The sequence below is a fragment of the Notolepis coatsorum genome, assembly GCF_963971535.1.
Source record: "Notolepis coatsorum genome assembly, chromosome: 1".
Lineage (NCBI taxonomy): Eukaryota > Metazoa > Chordata > Actinopteri > Aulopiformes > Paralepididae > Notolepis > Notolepis coatsorum.
In genome coordinates this window covers 115,685,723-115,707,366 of record NC_140165.1, presented here as the reverse complement: position 1 = coordinate 115,707,366, position 21,644 = coordinate 115,685,723, and the positions used below count along the sequence as shown (strand labels likewise).

Below are 21,644 nucleotides of genomic sequence, written 5' to 3'. Positions count from 1 at the left end.
ATGCTCGTACCGCTGCTTACAACTCGGGCCGAGCATCGGGAAATATGGAAGAGTATAAGGTAGCAGCCTATATGCTACGCAAAGAGGTGCGGGCTGATAAACGGCGATATGCGAACAAGATGGAGACACAGATGGCACAGAACGACACGAGAGGCTTATGGCGGGGAGTACGAACGATAACTGATTATAAAGTCAGCCCCGCCTCAATAGTGAGTGCCGATGCCTCTCTCGCGGATGAACTCAACTCCTTTTACGCCAGGTTTGGAGCGAGCAGTGGCGACGTTAGCTCACCGGCTAATGACGTCACTGACACGCCGGCTGCCGCGGGAGGGGGGGGCTCATCCACGGGACACACACACACTCTCTCATTGACGGAACACAGCGTGAGATTAATGTTCAAGGGTATAAATACTCGGAAAGCGGCTGGCCCAGATGGGATAACAGGACGAATACTTAAGTCCTGTGCAAACCAGCTGGCCCCAGTATTTACATCCATATTCAACATATCCCTGGCTGAGTCCGTGGTCCCTGCCTGCTTCAAAATGTCAACCATAATCCCTGTGCCAAAAAACTCCTCTCAAACAGGCCTTAATGACTACAGACCGGTGGCACTCACCTCTGTGGTCATGAAATGTTTCGAGAGGCTGGTCAAGGATTACATCTGTGCCTCCCTCCCCAGTACCATGGACCCACTGCAGTTTGCATACAGGGCAAACAGGTCCACTGACGACGCGGTCTCCCAAGTACTGCACAACACACTATCTCACCTTGACAGTCAGAAGGGGGGCTATGTGAGATTGCTGTTCATTGACTATAGTTCAGCGTTCAACACCATAGTCCCCACCAGACTGGTTGACAAGCTGATCGATCTGGGTCTGAGCGCCACCATGAGTGCCTGGATCCTGGACTTTCTAAGTGACAGGCCTCAGGCGGTCAGGGTGGGGGGTCATACCTCCAGCAATCGGGTCCCGCCAGGGCTGCGTTCTGAGCCCCCTGCTGTACTCACTGTACACACATGACTGTGTGGCCAGGTTTAGCTCCAACTCCATAGTGAAGTTTGCGGACGACACAGTGGGTGGTGGGGCTGATCTCTAACAATGATGAGAAGGCCTACCGGGAGGAGGTTGATGAACTGGCACGCTGGTGCCGGGACAACAACCTACTCCTGAACATTGGTAAAACCAAAGGGCTGATCGTGGATTTTAGGAGAATACAGCAGGGGACACACGCCGTTTGTGGATAAACAGGGCTATCGTGGACAGGGTGAGCAGTTTCAAGTACCTGGGAGTCCACATCACAGAGGACCTGACATGGTCTACACATAGATTCTGTGGTGAAAAAGGCAAAACAGCACCTCTATCACCTGAGACAGCTAAGGAAGTTCAGAGTATCGGGGAAGATACTCCACTCCTTCTACTCCGGGGCTGTAGAGAGAATTCTGACTGGAAACATCACTGCCTGGTTTGGAAACAGCACGGCACAGGACAGGAAGGCACTCCAGAGAGTGGTGCGCTCAGCTGAGCATACTACGGGTATTGCACTACCACCCCTGCAGGACTTATATAACAGGAGGTGCAAATCCAGAGCCTGCAGAATTATGAAAGACCCTCACCACCCCAACAACAGCCTGTTTAAACTGCTGTGGTCAGGCAAGCGCATATGGTCACACGCTGCAAGAACAGAGAGACTCTGACTCAGATTCTTCCCCCAGGCCATCAGAACACTGAACACTGAACTCTCCACTCACAAATACACATGGGCACACACAGACACACACACCACTCATGCGGCAACCGCTAAAACAATCACTTTAAACAAAATGTCACTTTAAAAAATTGAATCTTTAGAAACACTTTAAAAGAAGGAGGTACTGTATAGTTTAGATACATTAAGAGTTAACATTGTCAATGTTATATTGCATAGTAGTGTATATAAGAACCAGTTTCTCAGGAACCTAGCATGTCTTTTTTTTTTACCATGCATATCTTGTGTCTTATCTATTTTATTTTTTCTATTTGATTTTTTCTATGCCTATTTTATTCTATTTTATTATTGTATTTTGCACAATCAATGCGGGCATGACCACCCGCATTTCACTGTATGCCCTGGTATGTATGTAGTATGACAAATAAACCTCTTGATTCTTCAGTATCTGTTTTAGGCCCTGTCCACACGATCACAGGTATTAATGACACCAAAGTTTTGAAAAAATAAACCTCTGTCCACACAAGTGAATAACCGTGTATAACCGCGTACTCACGGCGGCTGGAAAACCAGCAACCGATACATGTAGTACAATGCCAAAGCAGTAGGCGGTGATGTTGTTCAGACATGAAGGCAATTTCAACCAATCAGAAAAGGTTGAACGCTCACTACACTTCCTGCTTAAAAACAAAACAAAGCCGCCATCTTTAAATACCCTTGCGTTAGCCATTTAGCCAACGGAGCATATATTTTTCAGCAAAGAAAGAAAGTGCAATAAACAAACGGATGCATTCACTGTGTGTTCTGCCTCTCATTTGTTGATGAAACAAAACCAACAGCAACACAATTTACCACCAAGAGCGGATAGTTTAGTCTCACAAAAAGATCGTCCCCACCTGAGAAACCTGGGTGTTGTATTCGACCAGGCCATGAACCTAGACAAACATGTCAAAACACTCACACGCACCTGCTTCTTTCACCTCAGAAACATTGCAAAACTACGCACCATCATATCTCACTCTGAACTAGAACTATCCGTGCATGCTTTTATTTCCTCTAGGCTTGACTACTGCAACTCACTTTTCACCTGTCTCACCAAATCATCCACAGACAAACTACAAATGGTCCAAAATGCTGCAGCCAGGCTACTCAAAGGTCAAAAAAATCATGTCACATCACTCCCATTCTGGTATCCCTGCACTGGCTCCCGGTACACTATAGAATTCACTTCAAAGTCCTCACTTTCACTTTCAGAGCACTTCACGGTCAGGCCCCTATCTACATCACTGAACTCATCCATCCCTACACCAACACCCGCTCACTCAGATCTGCCGATCAGCACCTCCTGGTGGTCCCCAGGTCCAGGCTGAAAACAAGGGGTGATCGAGCCTTCGAGGTGACGGCACCAAGGCTCTGGAACGCTCTCCCCCTGGACCTGCGAACTGCCCCCTCTGAGAACTCTTTTAAAAAACAACTAAAAACACATTTGTTCAGACAGGCCTTTGATCATGCATATGCGCCTTTTCTTGTCCTCACTGTTCTATAGTTTTTGTTTTAATTAGTGACTCATGATTTTATCCAAATTCTTTTATTCTACTTTTTCTATCTGGTTTCACTGTTTTTAACTGCTGTTTGTTGTTGTCATTTATTTCTGATTTTGTTTTATTGTGTTTTTATATTAAGCTGTAGTGTAAAGCACCCTGTGCATTCGTGCTGTGAAGGGTGCTATATAAATAAAGGTCATTCATTCATTCATTCATCTCCGGTGTTGTTAGCTACATGCTAATGTAAATGGCATTCTCTATGTATAGTATATAGCTTACATGCTAACGTAATAATGTAACGTTAACGCTAGTATAATGAATGGATGCAAACGTTATTTAACACATTGCAGAATGGGTACAATACAATACGGCTCAATACAAACAATTGTTAAGGGGATGCAGTCTGGACTGGGTTCCTTATAACAATAACTTGACAACACATGAGTTGAGTTTAGCCGCAGCTACAGGTTTTACTCTGGTCGGGTCAGGAATGCGACAACAGACATCAGTCGATCACAACACTTTTCAACAATATGTTTCGAACAAAAGTTTGTTACAATCATTTTCATATAACGCTACTTGGGACAGCTGTAAACACTGGTGTAGCTGGCTCTGCTCTAATCACTCTAACCCCGCGCTCAGTTGCTAACTTGCTATTGTTTGCAACAGTCTGCCATGAACATGGGAAATAATTGCGACAGCTCTGCTGTAAACACTGGGAATAACCTCGGTTGCTATGCCCACACGCACCCACTGCAACCGGGATGTGCGCAAAACTTCACCCTGGACTCCGGTTTTCAAAGACCGCGGTTGCAGTGTAGCAAAACCCCGGTTGTGTGTGCCCGAACAGTGCAACTGCGCACATACAATCATGGTTACATTAAATCCAGCGCTCGTGTAGACAGCCCCTTAGTCTGGTTTCAGACCGACATCCCATACCAGTATCTGTATCTGTTTTAGCCTGGTATCAGAGCGATATCCCATACCAGTATCTGTTTTTGCCTGGTATCAGAGAGATATCCCATACCAGTATATGTGTTTGCCTGGTATCAGAGCGATATCCCATACCCAGTATATGTTTTAGCCTGGTATCAGACCCATATCCCATACCAGTATCTGTTTTAGCCTGGTATCAGACCCATATCCCATACCAGTATCTGTTTTAGCCTGGTATCAGACCCATATAATAATAATAATAATAGATTTATTTTATATAGCGCCTTATATAAAGTATCTCAAAGCGCTTTACATACATTACATTATGGTATATGGACAAACACAGTACATGGACTAACAGCTTTAAGTACCTCGGAGCCCACATATCCGAGGACTTGACATGGACCACACACATTGACAGTGTTGTGAAGAAGGCACGACAACGCCTCTACTTCCTCAGGCGCCTAAGGAAGTTCCAAGTCAGTCAGAAGATCCTTAAGAACTTCTACTCATGTACAATAGAGAGCATCCTGACTGGCAACATCACCTCCTGGTTTGGGAATAGCACTGCACAAGACCATAGCAGACTACAAAGAGTGACACGTTCAGCCGAACGCACAATTGGAGGGGGGCTCCCCACCCTCCAGAACATTTACAACAAGCGGTGCAGGGGCAAGGCTAAGAGAATCATTAAGGACTCCAGCCACCCGAACAACTGCCTCTTTGAACTGCTGCGGTCAGGCAAGCGATACCGGAGTCTCAAGGCGAGCACAGAAAGACTCAGAAGAAGCTTCTATCCCCAGGCCATCAGGCTGCTCAACGAACAATGAAAGCTCAACGAACAATGAACACTACACAACAACCATCAAACGCACATAGCACACACATCCACACGCACACACTCACTTTAAACAAACACACTGTAGCACCCACTCCCCACACTTTATATTTATTGATAAAGGATTTGCACTACAACTCGTACACCTTACTGTAAATTGTACCTAAATTGTACCTCATCCCATTTCTGCTTTGCACTATATAGTATTGTATATTAGTACACTGCATAGTATATTGTATATTATATGGTAACTCAGTTACGTCTATTCTGCATCGAACATTGTACATATGTCTATACTGAACATTGTGACCTCATTTTCTACTTCTAATTTACATGCTATACTATGTTATTTGATACTTATCTTGTCTAGCACAGTCTCTGGAGCGTAACAGTAAGAAGCATTTTGTATAAAAGTATTCTGTACTTCTGTATGACAACTATTAAAGAAACTTGAAACTTGAAAACTTGGACAAACACAGTACATGGAGTTTCACAATGACAACATGGTGGGGATAATACAGAGAAAGGGACAGCTTAGAGACAAAATAGAGAGAACATTTTTATAAATAATAATACTAAAATATAGGTGTGTACAGAAGAGAAAAGTGATGCAGGGGTTGGAAGGTCAGGAGTGAGGGTATGCAATGTTGAACAGATGGGTTTTAAAAGTGGGACTTAAATGTTTCTATGGATGGGGCTTCTTTGATGTGTAATGGGAGTTGATTCCAGAGTCGGGGAGCAGAGGAGGAGAATGATTTGTTTTATGTGGACTTAAGGCGGTAGTGTGGTGTGCTCAGAAGGCAGGCCTGTACACTGCGATGATATCCCTAGTATCTGTTTTAGCCTGGTATCAGAGCGATAGCCCATACCAGTATCTGTTTTAGCCTGGTATCAGAGCGATAGCCCATACCAGTATCTGTTTTAGCCTGGTATCAGAGCGATAGCCCATACCAGTATCTGTTTTAGCCTGGTATCAGAGCGATAGCCCATACCAGTATCTGTTTTAGCCTGGTATCAGAGCGATAGCCCATACCAGTATCTGTTTTAGCCTGGTATCAGAGCGATATCCCATACCAGTATCTGTTTTAGCCTGGTATCAGAGCGATATCCCATACCAGTATACCAGTATCGGCCCATCCCTAGGATTTACTGTATGATCCCCCCATTCTCTGTTTACAATCTTTGAACCACACACAGTCTTACCTGCAGTACGGCAGGTGGGACCTTGCAGCACTGGATCAGTTGTGTCATGTGTCGTGGTGTGTAGTTGGACACTCCTATGGCTCTGAGCTTCCCCGTGGCGTACAGCTCCTCCAGGGCAGCCCAGCTCTGAGCACGGTTTCCTGGAACCAAGCATCAGGATCAGGGTCAGCGGGACCTTTTGTACCTCAGGTCCTAGCAATGCACCAGTAACACCCTTTCTCTGTCCATAGTAGGGCTTCCAAGTACTGGACTTTCTATTATTTCTATACTATACAGCTTGACAGTCTGTATCAGTTTGGGGTCACTGGACAAACTTTACAAATATAATGATCTATATGATATATGATGAAATATATTTTTCTCCAATAAAGACATCTAATACCCTACTATGTGTGAAAAAGACAGAAAATCTAGTTTCCATCTGTAAGGAAAGAGTTCCCTGATGAAAGCCAGTGTACTGGTCTGTGTTGCTATACATCTATCCTTTTCCAAGCCATTCTAGAATAAAGCTTTTCCATGTTCTCAATGAGACCGAGAGCCTTGGACTAATTCTTCTTTAGATCTTCCCTAAAATTAAGTACTTTATTTCAACTCGAGAATTAACAAGGCCTCATTTTTAATGATGTGGAGCATAATACATAATAAATGAAAAACATAATAGAGTATGGACAATCAATTAAAACAACTGCAGATTATGGTGGAATGGCTGGTGATTAAGGATTTAAATTGACCACAGGAGACCAAAGTATTGAGTTTTAGAGTTTGTTGTATGATGTTCCACGTGTTAGGAGCACAGAAGCTAAAACCAGATTTCCCAAGTTCAGTACAAACTCTAGGTGCTTTGAGTGTGAGCCATTGGGTCGTGTACTTTAGCGTCCAGATGTCCACTCCAATAGAGAAGTGAAATCATTTGGACAATCTCCAATTATGGCTTTATATTATAAACAGATGCCAATGCAGCTCTTGCCTCTCTGTAAGGGAGGACCATCCAACTCTACTATACAGGTCACAATGGTGAGTTCCATAACCATCACCGGAGATAAATCTAATGGTTGATAGACGGAATCTAAGGGCATAAGAGTGGAAGACTCTTTTTGGACTGGGTGATGCGTTTACACTCAAGGCAATCTAATTAATTGGCCCATATGCGACACCTGCATACAAAGATCACCTGTCCGTTCTACACTGAAGAAATGCATTAGAATGTTGCCGTTTTCCTTTCCAGCCAGAGCCTTGAATGGACCTCCTTCTGACCTGGGTTGCGTGGGTCGTCCACAACCAGTCCCTGGGTCCCGGGCCAGTGGATGAGGTAGAGGTCAATGTAGTCCAGGTCCAACTGGGACAAGCTGTGGAGGGCCCCCTCCATCGCCCCAACACCCTGGTCCTTAGGACCCAGCTTACTGCAGGAAGGCAGGGGAGAGAGGGAGAGAGAGAGAGAGAGAGAGAGGAGAGAGAGAGAGAGAGAGAGAGAGAGAGAGAGAGAGAGAGAGAGAGAGAGAGAGAGAGAGAGATTATAATAGATAAATAATAGATGTTTCTGTTCATTCCCTGTGGTGAGACCAAATTTCCAATCTTGGTTGGATGATCAAGTTGTAATTGAAGAACACGAGTGAGAATGGTTAATACATACATGACACATCGCTCGCATTGTATTTAAATATTTTTTTTTGAACAAGGTTTTTTTATTGAAGATTTCGTTTTTACAGGCGGTCCCACATGGGCCAAAATAAAATAAGGCCCCCCCCCCCCCTATACCAGACAAAATCATTCTAAAATACATTAAAGCATTTTATCAATCAATGTTTTTCTCCTTTTAGCTCTTAAATCACCAGACAGCAGTCACATACAGGGATTAAAGCAAAAAAAAATCTCCTGACTGAAATTTTTTTCAGGCCAAGTCATATTCTTATTTTAACCTCCACTGTATTTCTTTTTAATAGCGTTGGCGTTTTAAGGGAGCCTACTTGTTTCGGTTTCGTCGATAATCCAATGTACAGTTACCCCCCCACCCCGCCTACCCAACCCTTCCCTCCCCAACCACCTCCAATGTACAGTCCCCCCCCCCCTCCACCCAACCTCCTCCAATGTACAGTTTCTTCGTCAAATGTATATGCTCTCTTTTTTAGACTCTTATTGTATCACAAACAATACTGTGTAAATCTGGTACGTCATAAATGTATAGATGTAGCAGTATTATCTATCTGTATGTCATGTATGTCATATATGTTATGATGAATTGAAAATGGGGGACCCTGATGTAAAGAGGAAAGTCTTTCTCTGGTCTGCAACCCCTTGACAATTGTGTGTATTGAGCTGTACTGTATTGTACCCATTCTGCAATCCGTTATAACAATCAATCAATATTTAACCGATTGCAGAATGGGTACAATACAGTATGGCTCAATACACACAATTGTTAAGGGGATGCAGACCAGAGAAAGACGTTTGTCTTGTTTACATCATCAGGGTCCCCCATTTTCAATTCAGTGACATTTATGACATGCATGACATTGACATCATGACATTTATGGCATAGGGACATACTACAGGTATATAGTACTGTTACATTTGTGACATATACGATATGCAAATATACAGTAATGTTACCCATAGATCCTGACAGAGAGAATATATACGGTGGGGAGGAGACTGTCTACAGATACACCTGTGTGATGTTGCTACGGAGTTAAGCTAATAAACGTATACTCACAACCACAGCAGGGGACTCACATATTGTACTGTGAAGTAACACGACAATGACAAACGTGTTGTTTCTGTTTTTCTTTTTGACATCGTTGCGGCACACGGAACAAGTTAACTCACCACTACAGCCCCCAGTAGCGCTGCCTAGCCAGTCTCTTCAAACGTCCTCTCCTCTCGAAACTTTTTGTTAGGTGGTCCCGCTGATCCTTTTCATCTGAGAACCCCGCGGTGGGTTCTCTTTTTAGTGGCCGGCTTACTCCTTCCATTTAACAGACGCTATTAAGCTAACGTTAGCTAATCGGTATATAGCAGCGAGTGCAAGCAGCGTGGTGGCTGTGACGTTGGTAAACAAGCAGTTGACGCATGAGGCTGCAAAAAACAATAGTATCCAGCTGCAGCCGTTCAGACCAGCGCTTACAAGCCCCGCACATACAAGCCCCGCACATAGCAACCCCTCGCTTCCATTGGCTGATTTTGGTGACGTGATTTTGGGTCACGTTGCACGTTGCACTGCGGGATTGATTGATTGATTGATTGAAAACTTTATTAACAGATTGCCGTATGATTTGGGTCACGTTGCACTGCGGGATTGATTGATTGATTGATTGATTGATTGATTCATTGATTGATTGATTGATTGATTGAAAACTTTATTAACAGATTGATTGATTGATTGAAAACTTTATTAACAGATTGCCGAATGGGTACACGTGACCACAGGCCCTGATTGATTGATTGAAAACTTTATTAACAGATTGTAGAATGGGTACACGTGACCTGACCGATTGATTGATTGATTGATTGAAAACTTTATTAACAGATTGCAGAATGGGTACAGTGACCGATTGATTGATTGATTGATTTATTGATTGATTGATTGAAAACTTTATTAACAGATTGCAGAATGCAGTACAGCTCAATACACACAATTGTTAAGGGGATGCAGACCATGCAGTACTGTTACATTTGTGACATACAGTAAATATATACAAGGGGGAGGGAACTGTACATTTATGATGAATTGAAAATGGGGGACCCTGATGTAAACAAGACGGAAGTCTTTCTCTGGTCTGCATCCCCTTAACAATTGTGTGTATTGAGCTGTACTGCAGATATATTTCAATTGCCTTACTTATTTACATAAGTATTATAGGCCTACAGCAGTATTGTACAGACAGTCTGTGTGAAGTCTGTGTGGTTATCCAGCTGCACAAAGGCAGAGCAAGAGGCTCTACAGAGGGTGGTGAAGGCGGCAGGCAGGATTGTCGGGACTCCTCTATCAAACATCACCTCCGTCTTCACCTCCCGCTGCCTCCACCGCTCCAAGTGTATCATCAAGGACCAGTCTCACCCAGCACATCACCTCTTTCAGCTCCTTCCCTCAGGGAGGAGATACCGGTCCATACATGCCAAGAGTTAAATATTTAAGAACAGCTTTTTCCCCCAAGCAGTCAGACTGTTAAACGCTCATTGACTGTCCCCTCACGTGCACCATGCACTTACCTGGACTTGATAATCACTGTTACCACTCATCATGCACTTTATTTAAAATATTCTGTTATGTACAGTGTTATGTGTTTCATGTATGTATATATTGTACTACGGTCTGTGGGAGCTCCCCTGAAATTTCACTCACGGTCATATAAGAGTTTTAATGTACCATGTACAGACATTGGATTTTCTACCCATAATTTGATTTAAAACATTCCATAGATTTTTACCATCATTTCTCACATCATATAACCATGGTTTAAAATATTCCCTTTTTCTCACCTTATTTAACTTTGTGACTTGATTACGTAAGGAACGGTACTTTTGTCTGTCATCTGCAGAACTGGAACACACTGATGCTTTTTTGGCTACAGTATGTCTCTCTCATTCATTAAAATTTATTAAAAGCTACTATCTATCCATGGGGCTGATTTGTTTCTGACATAAATAAGTCCAGTGCAACCTCTGGGTCATCCTCACAACATACCTCCTCCCAGTTTATACCCAACATTTCATTAATAAAACCTTCTACATTAAAACTCTTATATGACCGTGAGTGAAATTTCAGGGGAGCTCCCACAGACCGTAGTACAATATATACATACATGAAACACATATACCACTGTACATAACAGAATATTTTAAATAAAGTGCATGATGAGTGGTAACAGTGATTATCAAGTCCAGGTAAGTGCATGGTGCACGTGAGGGGACAGTCAATGAGCGTTTAACAGTCTGACTGCTTGGGGGAAAAAGCTGTTCTTAAATATTTAACTCTTGGCATGTATGGACCGGTATCTCCTCCCTGAGGGAAGGAGCTGAAAGAGGTGATGTGCTGGGTGAGACTGGTCCTTGATGATACACTTGGAGCGGTGGAGGCAGCGGGAGGTGAAGACGGAGGTGATGTTTGATAGAGGAGTCCCGACAATCCTGCCTGCCGCCTTCACCACCCTCTGTAGAGCCTCTTGCTCTGCCTTTGTGCAGCTGGATAACCACACAGACTTCACACAGACTGTCTGTACAATACTGCTGTAGGCCTATAATACTTATATAAATAAGTAAGGCAATTGAAATATATCTGCAGTACAGCTCAATACACACAATTGTTAAGGGGATGCAGACCAGAGAAAGACTTCCGTCTTGTTTACATCAGGGTCCCCCATTTTCAATTCATCATAAATGTACAGTTCCCTCCCCCTTGTATATATTTACTGTATGTCACAAATGTAACAGTACTGCATGGTCTGCATCCCCTTAACAATTGTGTGTATTGAGCTGTACTGCATTCTGCAATCTGTTAATAAAGTTTTCAATCAATCAATCAATCAATCAATAAATCAATCAATCAATCAATCAATCGGTCACTGTACCCATTCTGCAATCTGTTAATAAAGTTTTCAATCAATCAATCAATCAATCGGTCAGGTCACGTGTACCCATTCTACAATCTGTTAATAAAGTTTTCAATCAATCAATCAGGGCCTGTGGTCACGTGTACCCATTCGGCAATCTGTTAATAAAGTTTTCAATCAATCAATCAATCTGTTAATAAAGTTTTCAATCAATCAATCAATCAATCAATGAATCAATGAATCAATCAATCAATCAATCCCGCAGTGCAACGTGACCCAAATCATACGGCAATCTGTTAATAAAGTTTTCAATCAATCAATCAATCAATCCCGCAGTGCAACGTGCAACGTGACCCAAAATCACGTCACCAAAATCAGCCAATGGAAGCGAGGGGTTGCTATGTGCGGGGCTTGTATGTGCGGGGCTTGTAAGCGCTGGTCTGAACGGCTGCAGCTGGAAGCATCTCGCAAAAAAGGCGACCTGTCTCTCGAGTCGCTGAGTGATGATGACTGCTTGGCGCGATAGGAAAAAAAAGCCCTTTTCCATATTTGGCGCCTCTGATTGGCTCAATTTTGTTTCAATCTGTATGCATCTACAAATCATGCAAATACTTCCGTCAGACTGCGAATCAAATGGACGGATCTCCCCAATCAAATTGACGGAAATCCGTCTGGAGACGGAATGCTTTAATGCATGCACATATCTCTTGCATTCTGTAGATAGAGAAGAGGAATAGTAAGAACATAATAGAAAACAAAAATAAAACAATAACAAGCTGAGAGACCAGGGAGGCCAGTCAGATCGCCTCCGTCACATTATCCGCTTCCATACCCTCAAAGAAAGTTAGGAAAGGATCCCAAATATTGTGGAATTTTTCGGTACAACCTCTGATAGTATACCTGATCTTCTCCAGTTTAATATGATACATGACCTCTCTCATCCAGTGGCCGTAGACAGGTGAACCCGGGTCCTTCCATTTGAACAGTATCAGCCTTCTGGCCAAAAGTGAACAGAAGGCCAGCATTCTAGATTCCCACCATCTAAAGTGGATGTCCTTTGGGGCCACTCCGAATAATGCAATATATGGTGATGGCTCCACTTCCTTTCCAAATATCTTAGAGAAGGTGTCAAAGATGGTCTGCCAATAGGTGTGCAACTTTGGGCATGTCCAGAACATGTGGAGCAGAGTGGCTGGAGCCTGTCTGCAGCGGTCGCATAGAGGGTCTATGTCGGGATATATTTTAGAGAGCCTGTCTTTAGACCAATGCAGTCGGTGTACAATTTTAAATTGGATAACCGCATGTTTAAGGCAAATGGAAGAGGAGAAAATCCCCTGTATTATTTTGTCCCATGTGTCCTCTGCGATTGGTTCACCTAAGTTAGTCTCCCATCTGCCCCTGAGGAGATCTAAAGGTGTCGAGTTGCTTCTATTAAGTAGTTCATAGATTCTGCTTATAGCCTGTTTCTGGATCAGTTTACAGTTCAAGATTAAGTCTAAAAGGGAGGCAGGAGGACACACTGGGTAGCAGTCCGAGTTCGAAGTTACGAAGCTCCGGAGTTGCAAGTATCTATAGAAGTGTGACCTAGGGATCTTGTATTTCTGTACTAGCTGTTCAAAGGAGGCAAAGTTGCCGTCTATATAGAGGTCAGACAGCGTACTCACTCCACTCCCAACCCAACCGTCAAAGGCCTTATCCATCGTTGATGGGCCAAACATGTGATTTCTTGTGATCGGAGCAGCCAGTGATAGTTCCCTGAGGGAAAAGGTTCTTCTAAATTGGTTCCACACTTTTTTTTTTATCCACTTTTTCTCCCATTTTCTATATTTTCTCCCATCCCAATTTCGTATCATCCAATTCAACCCTCCCCTGTCACGAACGCTGTTTCTTGCCTCCCACAAGCCGGCTGCAATGTGGACTAAGTCATACATAGCACAAGTCCCCTCCGGTACTTGAGGTAACAGCAGTCGCATCTTTTCACCTGCGCAGCTCGATCTCTCAGTGGCGAGGAGTAACGCGTGGGAGGCTCACGCTGCCCCCGACACTTCCTGATTCTACTGCGCAGGCGCACCAACCGACCTGTAGGAGTCGCTGTCCACAACGCCCGATCCCCACCCATCAGTTTCCCACCCCCTAATACGGCCAATGTGTATTAGTACGGCCGACCAGCTAAACTGAAAGCAAATGTGGAGCGCTGGGCTCGAACAGGCAAGCCCAGTGTCTCCGTCATTCGTGGCGAGCGCCTTGCCCACTACGCCACGTAGCCGCCCTAATTGGTTCCACACTTTTATCGAATGGATGACAACTGGGTTCGAGGTAAAGCTAGATATGGGCTGTGTGAACGGGAGCTTAGCACATAACAAGGCAGATAGGGAGGTGGATTTAACCGACGCTCTCTCTAGCACTGTCCACCAGGGGGCTGTGTCCTCGCCCTTTACCCAGTATAGATAAATAAAGTTTCGAAGCGCCATCCCACCCATTACGCGGGGTCTCTGCAGCATAGATCTTTTGATCCGGGGCGTTTTTTTTTCCAGATAAAGGAAGATATCTGGTTGTTTATCTTGGAGAAGAATGTTTTAGTCAGAAAGACTGGAAGACTCTGAAACACATAGAAATTTCGGCAATACATTCATCTTTATTGTGTTGATTCTCCCACCCAGGGATAGCGACAGGGGGTCCCAACGTTCAATATCTCTCGCCAGACCAGACAGTAAAGGATGATAGTTAGCCATATATAGGTCCTTATGTTCATGCGTGATCCATATCCCGAGGTACTAATTTTAAACGGGAATGTGCTCAGAGGTATCCGATCCGCCGAGGTGCCGACGGGCATCAGTTCGCTTTTTTGAATGTTGATTTTGTATCCGGATATTTTGCCGAAGTCCGCAAGTAGGGTCATCAACCGAGGAAGACTCGTTTGGGGTTGTGATATATACAACAACATGTCGTCCGCGTAGAGCGAGACTTTATGCTCCGAGCCCGCACGCATGATCCCTTTGATATCGGTGTTCTGCCTCAGAGCCAGCGCAAGGGGCTCCATTGCGATCGCGAAAAGGAGTGGAGATAAAGGACATCCCTGTCTCGTACCCCTATGGAGTTCAAAGTAGGTGGATAGATTGTTGTTGGTGCGAACGGCAGCCATCGGAGACGTATATAGAATTTTAATCCAAGCTATGAGCTTGGGGCCAAACCCAAACCTCTCCAGAGCGTGAAAAAGATAGTTCCACTCCACCCGATCAAACGCTTTTTCCGCATCAAGGGAGAGGACCACCTCAGGCGTTCCGGGTGGAGAGGGGCTATACAGGATATTTAGGAGGCGTCTGATATTAAAGAAAGAGTACCGATTCCTGATGAAGCCTGTTTGGTCCGGCGAGATAATCGAGGGGAGAACCCCCTCCAGACGACGGGCCAGAACCTTAGCGAGAACCTTGACATCGGCATTAAGGAGGGAAATTGGACGGAACGAGCCGCATTCCAGTGGGTTCTTGTCTTTCTTAAGGATTAAGGAGATAACAGCTTGGCGCATGGTCGGAGGAAGAGAATTTGTTGAGAATGATTCATCAAATACGGCTAGCAGCAGTGGGGATAGCTGGGTTGAGAATTTTTTGTAGAAGTCTGTAGGGTAGCCGTCTGGCCCCGGGGACTTGCCACTCTGCATAGATCTAATCGCTGACGTAATCTCCGCAACCGTAAGTTTCTCCTCCAGATCGGCGGCCCTCTCTGGGTCGACTGTCGGGACGCAGAGGGTCCTATAGAAATCGTCTAGCGTGGAGGGCCCCACTGTACTTGGTAGAAAGTTTTAAAGCTTTCAAAAATGTTAAGGTTGTCAGTGGCTTTTGAGCCCCGCTCGTCGTTGATAGTGGGGATGGACTGGTTGGCAGTTCTTTGTCGCAGTTGATGGGCAAGTATCCGTCCGGCCTTCTCCCCATGTTCATAGTACCCCTGTCGCGTTTTAGTAATGAGGTACTCAGCCTGTCGTGTTGACAGGAGGTCAAACTCAGTTCGCAACGATATACGTTTTTTCAACGTGTCGGCTGATGGCGAGTGGCTATGTAGTCTATCTAGCTCCAGAATCTCGTCCGTCAGTTGCTTAAGGTGTGCCGTGTTTATCTTCTTTTGGTTGGCGCAATATGAAATCACCTGTCCCCTTAAGTACGCCTTCAGTGATTCCCAAATGGTTAAAGAGGACATTCCCAGAGTCTTATTAATGTCGAGAAATAATGTAATTTCCGAGGTGATGAAGTTTGTGAAGGCTTCCTCCGACAGGAGCAACGGGTTGAGTCTCCACTGGCGGTGGCCGAGCCGTGTATTCGGGATACTCATTTTCATAACTAAGGGACCATGGTCCGAGATAACTATCGCTCCGTATTCGCATTTGGTTACGAGGGGAAGGAGTCTCTTATCCAGGAGAAAGCTGTCTATGCGCGAGAAGGTATTATGGACCGGAGAAAAAAAGGAGTATTCTCTGGATGTAGGATTACGAAACCGCCACACGTCAGCTACCCCATATGATTTAAGAAAGCGCCGGATTTCGCGGGCCGAGCTAGACTGGGGGGCCTTCCTGGACGAGCTACGGTCCAGCCCCGGGGACACAATTCATGTCGCCGCCAAGGATGAGATGGTGCGAGGTCATATCCGGTAGGCGAGAAAAAAGGCTGGTGAAGAACGAAGGGTTGTCCCAGTTTGGTGCGTAGATATTAGCCAGAATGACCGGGAATGAATGCAGTTTCCCCACCACTATAATATAGCGCCCTGCAGGGTCGGCCTCCACACTTGACATAGTAAATGGCGTGTTTTTATCTATCAAAATGGCTGCTCCTCTGGCCCTTGTGTGGAAGTTGGAGTGATACATCTGTCCCACCCACCCCCCCCCTCAGTCGAGCATGGTCCGCAGTTTTTAAATGCGTCTCCTGTAAAAACGCTATGTCTACATTGAGTTGTTTTAAATGTGTAAGTACCTTCTTACGCTTTACTGGGTGGTTGAGTGATTTAACATTCCAACTCACGAAATTGACAGAGCACCCTTCCAGCCCTATGGTATCACCCGTGTCGATCATAGTAGATGAGAGAGGCCATGCATCTGGAACCTAGAGAGAGCTCAGCACAGCTGCAGGTGAAAAACAAAACAGACATCTGATCAATTAAGCATGTTGAATGTACAAGTCTGGTAACCCCCCCCCCCCCCCCCTGACACCCATAAAAGCAAGGTGTCCTAAGTACCCTTCAGAAACAAATCCACACATAATGTGATTGTGTTGGAGGTTCTCTATCTATAGAGCCTGCCGCTCAGACCCCCGTCGAGCCTCTTAGGAGAGAAAAAATATATATAATAATAATAATAATAATAATAATAATAATAATAATAATAATAATAATAATAATAATAATAATAATAATAATAATAATAATAATAATAATAATAATAATAATAATAATAATAATATTATTATTAATAATAATAATAATAATAATAATAATAATAATAATAATAATAATAATAATAATAATAATAATAATAATAATAATAATAATAATAATAATAATAATAATAATAATAATAATAATAATAATAATAATAATAAAGGGAAAGAAAAGAAAAGGAAAAGTAAAAAATCTTTACTCAGATCTTGGTATTATATAGAATCTTCCACTGTCTAGTCGGAATGCACCCAACCGGGTAAAATTATATAGGTGGCGACGGTAAACGTCAAGCATAACTGTATATTAGCAATATCACATTAAGCATTAAGCAGGTCCCGAAGTAAGGCAGAACAACCTCTTCCCTAGCAGGGGCGATCAGCGTGCCCCGCTAGACACAAAAAACATAAACAAAGGGGTGCCTGGTTGTGTGATATATAAGTTGGAAGAGGTGTGTGAGTGTGCGTGTGTCAACATGTTTATACGCGGGTGTGTGTCTGGGCGCATGCCCTTCCGTGTTCGTGCAGTTGTATGCACGTGAACCTATGTGTGCGTGTGCATGGATGTATCGGACACAGCCAGGGTGTAAGCGTATGGGTGTGTAGGTGTGAGTGTGTGGGTCCATGCCCCTGTATCTGTATAATGTGTAAACGTGTATGTGTGTGTCTGTGCATTCAAATCATTTCTGATAAGGTCGAACTCTCTGGAAAGTGCACCTTTCAATTCCGATTGTATTATCTCTGCGAGTTCCGATTTCAGCGCGAGGAGAATCTCCGCCTTTAAGGCTGTGGTATCCACGCCGGACATCTTTGACGGTGTGGACGGTGGCGGCCCGGAACTGGACGTCGAGGCTTTTTCAGGCCTTCTTGGAGTCGAGACGAATTTGTATTTGCGTAGGTTTGATGCCATCTGTCCGTGTAAACAATGACCATTGGTTTGAACAAATGTACCCTGAGTAAGATTCACTAAGTTTTGTAAATCCGTAAGCTTGTTAAATTAAGATAAAATAAAAATAAGTAGAGGCTCGACGGGAGCTCGAACAAACAGCGTGCTACTCCATTGCTCGCCTAGCCACGCCCCCCCTATTGTATTCAAATATTTGAGCAAATATTTTCTTCCGCCTGGCTACTTTGCCATGGCTACGATGAATGCTTTTTTTTGTTGTCCCATCCCTGTTCTCCATAGACTACTATCTGATATATTTATATATCATGATTGATCAATAGATAGATTGATGATGGGCGGTTAGGTGGCCGAGCGGAGATTGCGTTCGTCACCAGCCCCGGAGCTGAGCTGGATTTGCCTGTTCGAATCCAGCTCACAGCTCCGGGGTTGTCACCAGCTTGGCTGGCCGTCTGCACTGATACAATTGGCTGTATCAGAGGGTGGGAGAAGCTGGCGGGGTGGGTCCGGGTCATTGTAAACAGCGACTCCTACAGTTCGGTCGGGGCGCCTGCTAAGCGCGGATTGGATGTGAGGGGGATAGTGTGGTCCTCCCACACGCTACGCCCTCTCAATGAGAATCCGCGCTGCCAGGTGAAAAGAAGCGGTGATTGGCTGGACGTGTGTCGGAGGAAGCACGTGGTAGCCTCCACTCTCCCAGATGATCTGACTGTGGGGGGTAAGTGCGCAGCGACCAGGAAGGGACTGGGAATTGGCATACGACTAACATTGGGATGGGAGAAAATCGGAGGAAAATGGAGGGGGAAAAAGACCAATAAAAAAAAAAAAAAATAGATAGATTGATGTGTATTCTCATACCTGGTTATGAACAGATCCTCCCTGGTCAGTCCATGCTTGGGCATCAGTTCCCTCAGCGCTCTGCCCAGCTCGGCTTCATTCCGGTAGACGGCCGCCGTGTCGAAGGCCCGGTAGCCGGCGGCCAGCGCTGCGTCCGCGGTACGGTAGACGTTATCAGCACCCAGCAGCTTGTAGGTCCCCAGACCCAGCAGGGGCATCTGGGCCCCCGTGTTGAGGACCACAGAGGAGGAGGAAGACGTGGAGGAAGACATCTGTAGAGTCTGGAAGGCACCTCCTGTTGTTGTTTTATTCCTTATATAAACTGTCCTGACACACACAGACAGACGGGCAGGGTATAAATAGACATTTCACACACCAACATTATGGTAAATGTGCTTACCGTCTTCTCCAGAGTCAGACAAGAAGATAGATACCGATTTCCTCTCTGTGTGTTCAGTAGGAAGCTATTCGTCTGCAAGTTAACCTAGTGTAACGGATATGTGCCGCGATAGTGTGACTACGGCACATAGAAGTGTGTAAAACTCACTCCCCAGAGGCATACAAACTGAGCGCTTAGGGGGGAATTCCCTTCTTGGCGCAACGGTTTGTTATGTCGGCCCCGGTGCAGACACCCGGGGTTCGATTCCCACTCGAGGCACGGTCGAATTTCGTGGCAGGTGCTAGGTGGCACCTGCTACAGTGGTGCCGTTGACCCGGATGCCTTGGGTGGTGTGAGTTTAGGGGGGGTGAATGTAACGGATATGTGCCGCGATAGTGTGACTACGGCACATAGAAGTGTGTAAAACTCACTCCCCAGAGGCATACAAACTGAGCGCTTAGGGGGGAATTCCCTTCTTGGCGCAACGGTTTGTTATGTCGGCCCCGGTGCAGACGCCCGGGGTTCGATTCCCACTCGAGGCACGGTCGAATTTCGTGGCAGGTGCTAGGTGGCACCTGCTACACTAGCTTAGCACAAATTGATGGAAGCGGATATGGACCACTAGACTAGCTGTTGGCCAAAAACACCTCTCCCTGAGTTTTAAGCTAGGCTAGTGGTCCGTATCCACTTCTATTCATTTGTGCTAAGCTATGTAGGCTAGCTTGCAGCCGGATAGCTTTCTACCGAACACATAGAGGAAATTGGTATCTATCTTCTTGCAGACTGTTGTTTTTGGTATGCATATCCTTGCATGGGTTCATGAATGGCCACCTATCAATTTTGCAATAGTTCAGTGTAAATTATCATTGAAGGGAATCAGAGGGGAAAAGAGCCAAAAATGCCATTAGTGTGAATTCAAGTTGGGGGCTGACTGTTCATGGTGTCATATGGAGGTGATAATCATATCTATATCTGTACATATCTCTTACCTACTCTTACTAGTTACACTGCTGGCCAGTATGACTTACTACCATAGTAATACTACAACTCTGTATATACATCTGATTAGCACTATTACTCAGTAGTACTCATTTATATATTTTATATCCAGTTTCACCTATTCAATCACCTATTTATGAATAGTTTAATCACCTGTACATTCAATATTACTATTGCACTTTACTGTTACATTTGCACTCTGGTTGGATGAAAAACGTATTTTCGTTGTACTGTACTTGTGCTGTATAATGACAATACATTTTAATCTGATCTCAAATGAAAAAGATTGACAAAGATATATTGATTCACAAAGATTCACTTGAATGTTATCACTGAAGAAGTAGCTTAAACAAAGCGTGCTTGCTAGATTAAAACAACATAACTGAACTCAACAACAACATGCTTACAGAATCTCAAGGCTGAGCAACAGTAGAGCAGTAGACAACTGGAAACGTTAGAATGCACGCGGACAAAGCTTGACGAAAACGTTACCACTACTCTCACAAACCTGGATGTTGACAGCCAGAGATCCGCCCCACGTGGGTCATGTGGTCACAGCTTCAGTCACGTGACCTTTTGGGCGGAATGTCCTGTTCGCGTGCCGTCACCATAGTGACACGGGCACCACCGCCGCTGACTGGATGGCGGGCTAGCCTATTGGAGAAGGGGAGCCGGTTGAAAGGCGGGAACGCGTCCGTTAAAAGCGAATCCCACAGTGGAGTTTGATTGACAGGGCGGATGTTATTAACTATTTACTTGCGGGGGAAACGGGCTTTCTGGTTCGCTGGTTGGATTTATGCTCCGCCTCCTCGTACTCCGCGAGCTTTACGGTAAACGCGCGCGCGCGTGTGTGCGTGTAGAGAGAGAAGAGAGAAAGAGAGAGAGAGACAGAGAAAGAGAAAGACGACAGGTAACGTTAGCCTAAAAGATGAGGTAAACAGTAGTTAATAGTCAGTCAGTGTGTCTGTAAAACCTCGTTCCCAGTTTTTATCACCGTGAGATAAACAAATATTATTTAACAACAAATAGCCTAACTTTTGGGGGGTTTGGCTATTTACAGGGGCCAGTTTCTAATGACACGTCGAATGAGAACGTGTATCAAATGGGTGTATTATTATGCAGGCTGCCTGCAGCCCAATGCACCGAAAACTGAGCAAAAAGAAATGAATTGCTAAATAAAAACTCGGTATCCTCGTGAAAAGATTTGAGCCTGACAAATGTTCAACTTGGTCCACCTCCTCTTCAGCCCAGGGAGGGCCTTTTCATTAGGTGTGTCTCTGACTGTTGAGGAGAATAACACATGTTCAGGATGTCAGTGTTTGAGGGCTGGGGGTACA

At 44.7% G+C, this 21,644-nt stretch overlaps 1 protein-coding gene across 1 annotated transcript in view; it reads right to left on the bottom strand.

The window, feature by feature from the left end:
• LOC311234145 (glyoxal reductase) overlaps window positions 1-20,818 on the bottom strand; it is a 39,352-nt gene extending 18,534 nt beyond the window's left edge. Inside the window, exons 1-4 of the mRNA XM_084321261.1 lie at window positions 20,715-20,818; window positions 18,951-19,256; window positions 7,480-7,625; window positions 6,226-6,365 (exon numbers count right to left, since the gene is read on the bottom strand). Of these exons, the coding sequence (XP_084177387.1) occupies window positions 6,226-6,365; window positions 7,480-7,625; window positions 18,951-19,201 (537 nt within the window). The 5' untranslated portion in view covers window positions 19,202-19,256; window positions 20,715-20,818. The remainder of the gene's footprint in view (window positions 1-6,225; window positions 6,366-7,479; window positions 7,626-18,950; window positions 19,257-20,714) is intronic.
• Window positions 20,819-21,644: the final 826 nt, after the last annotated feature.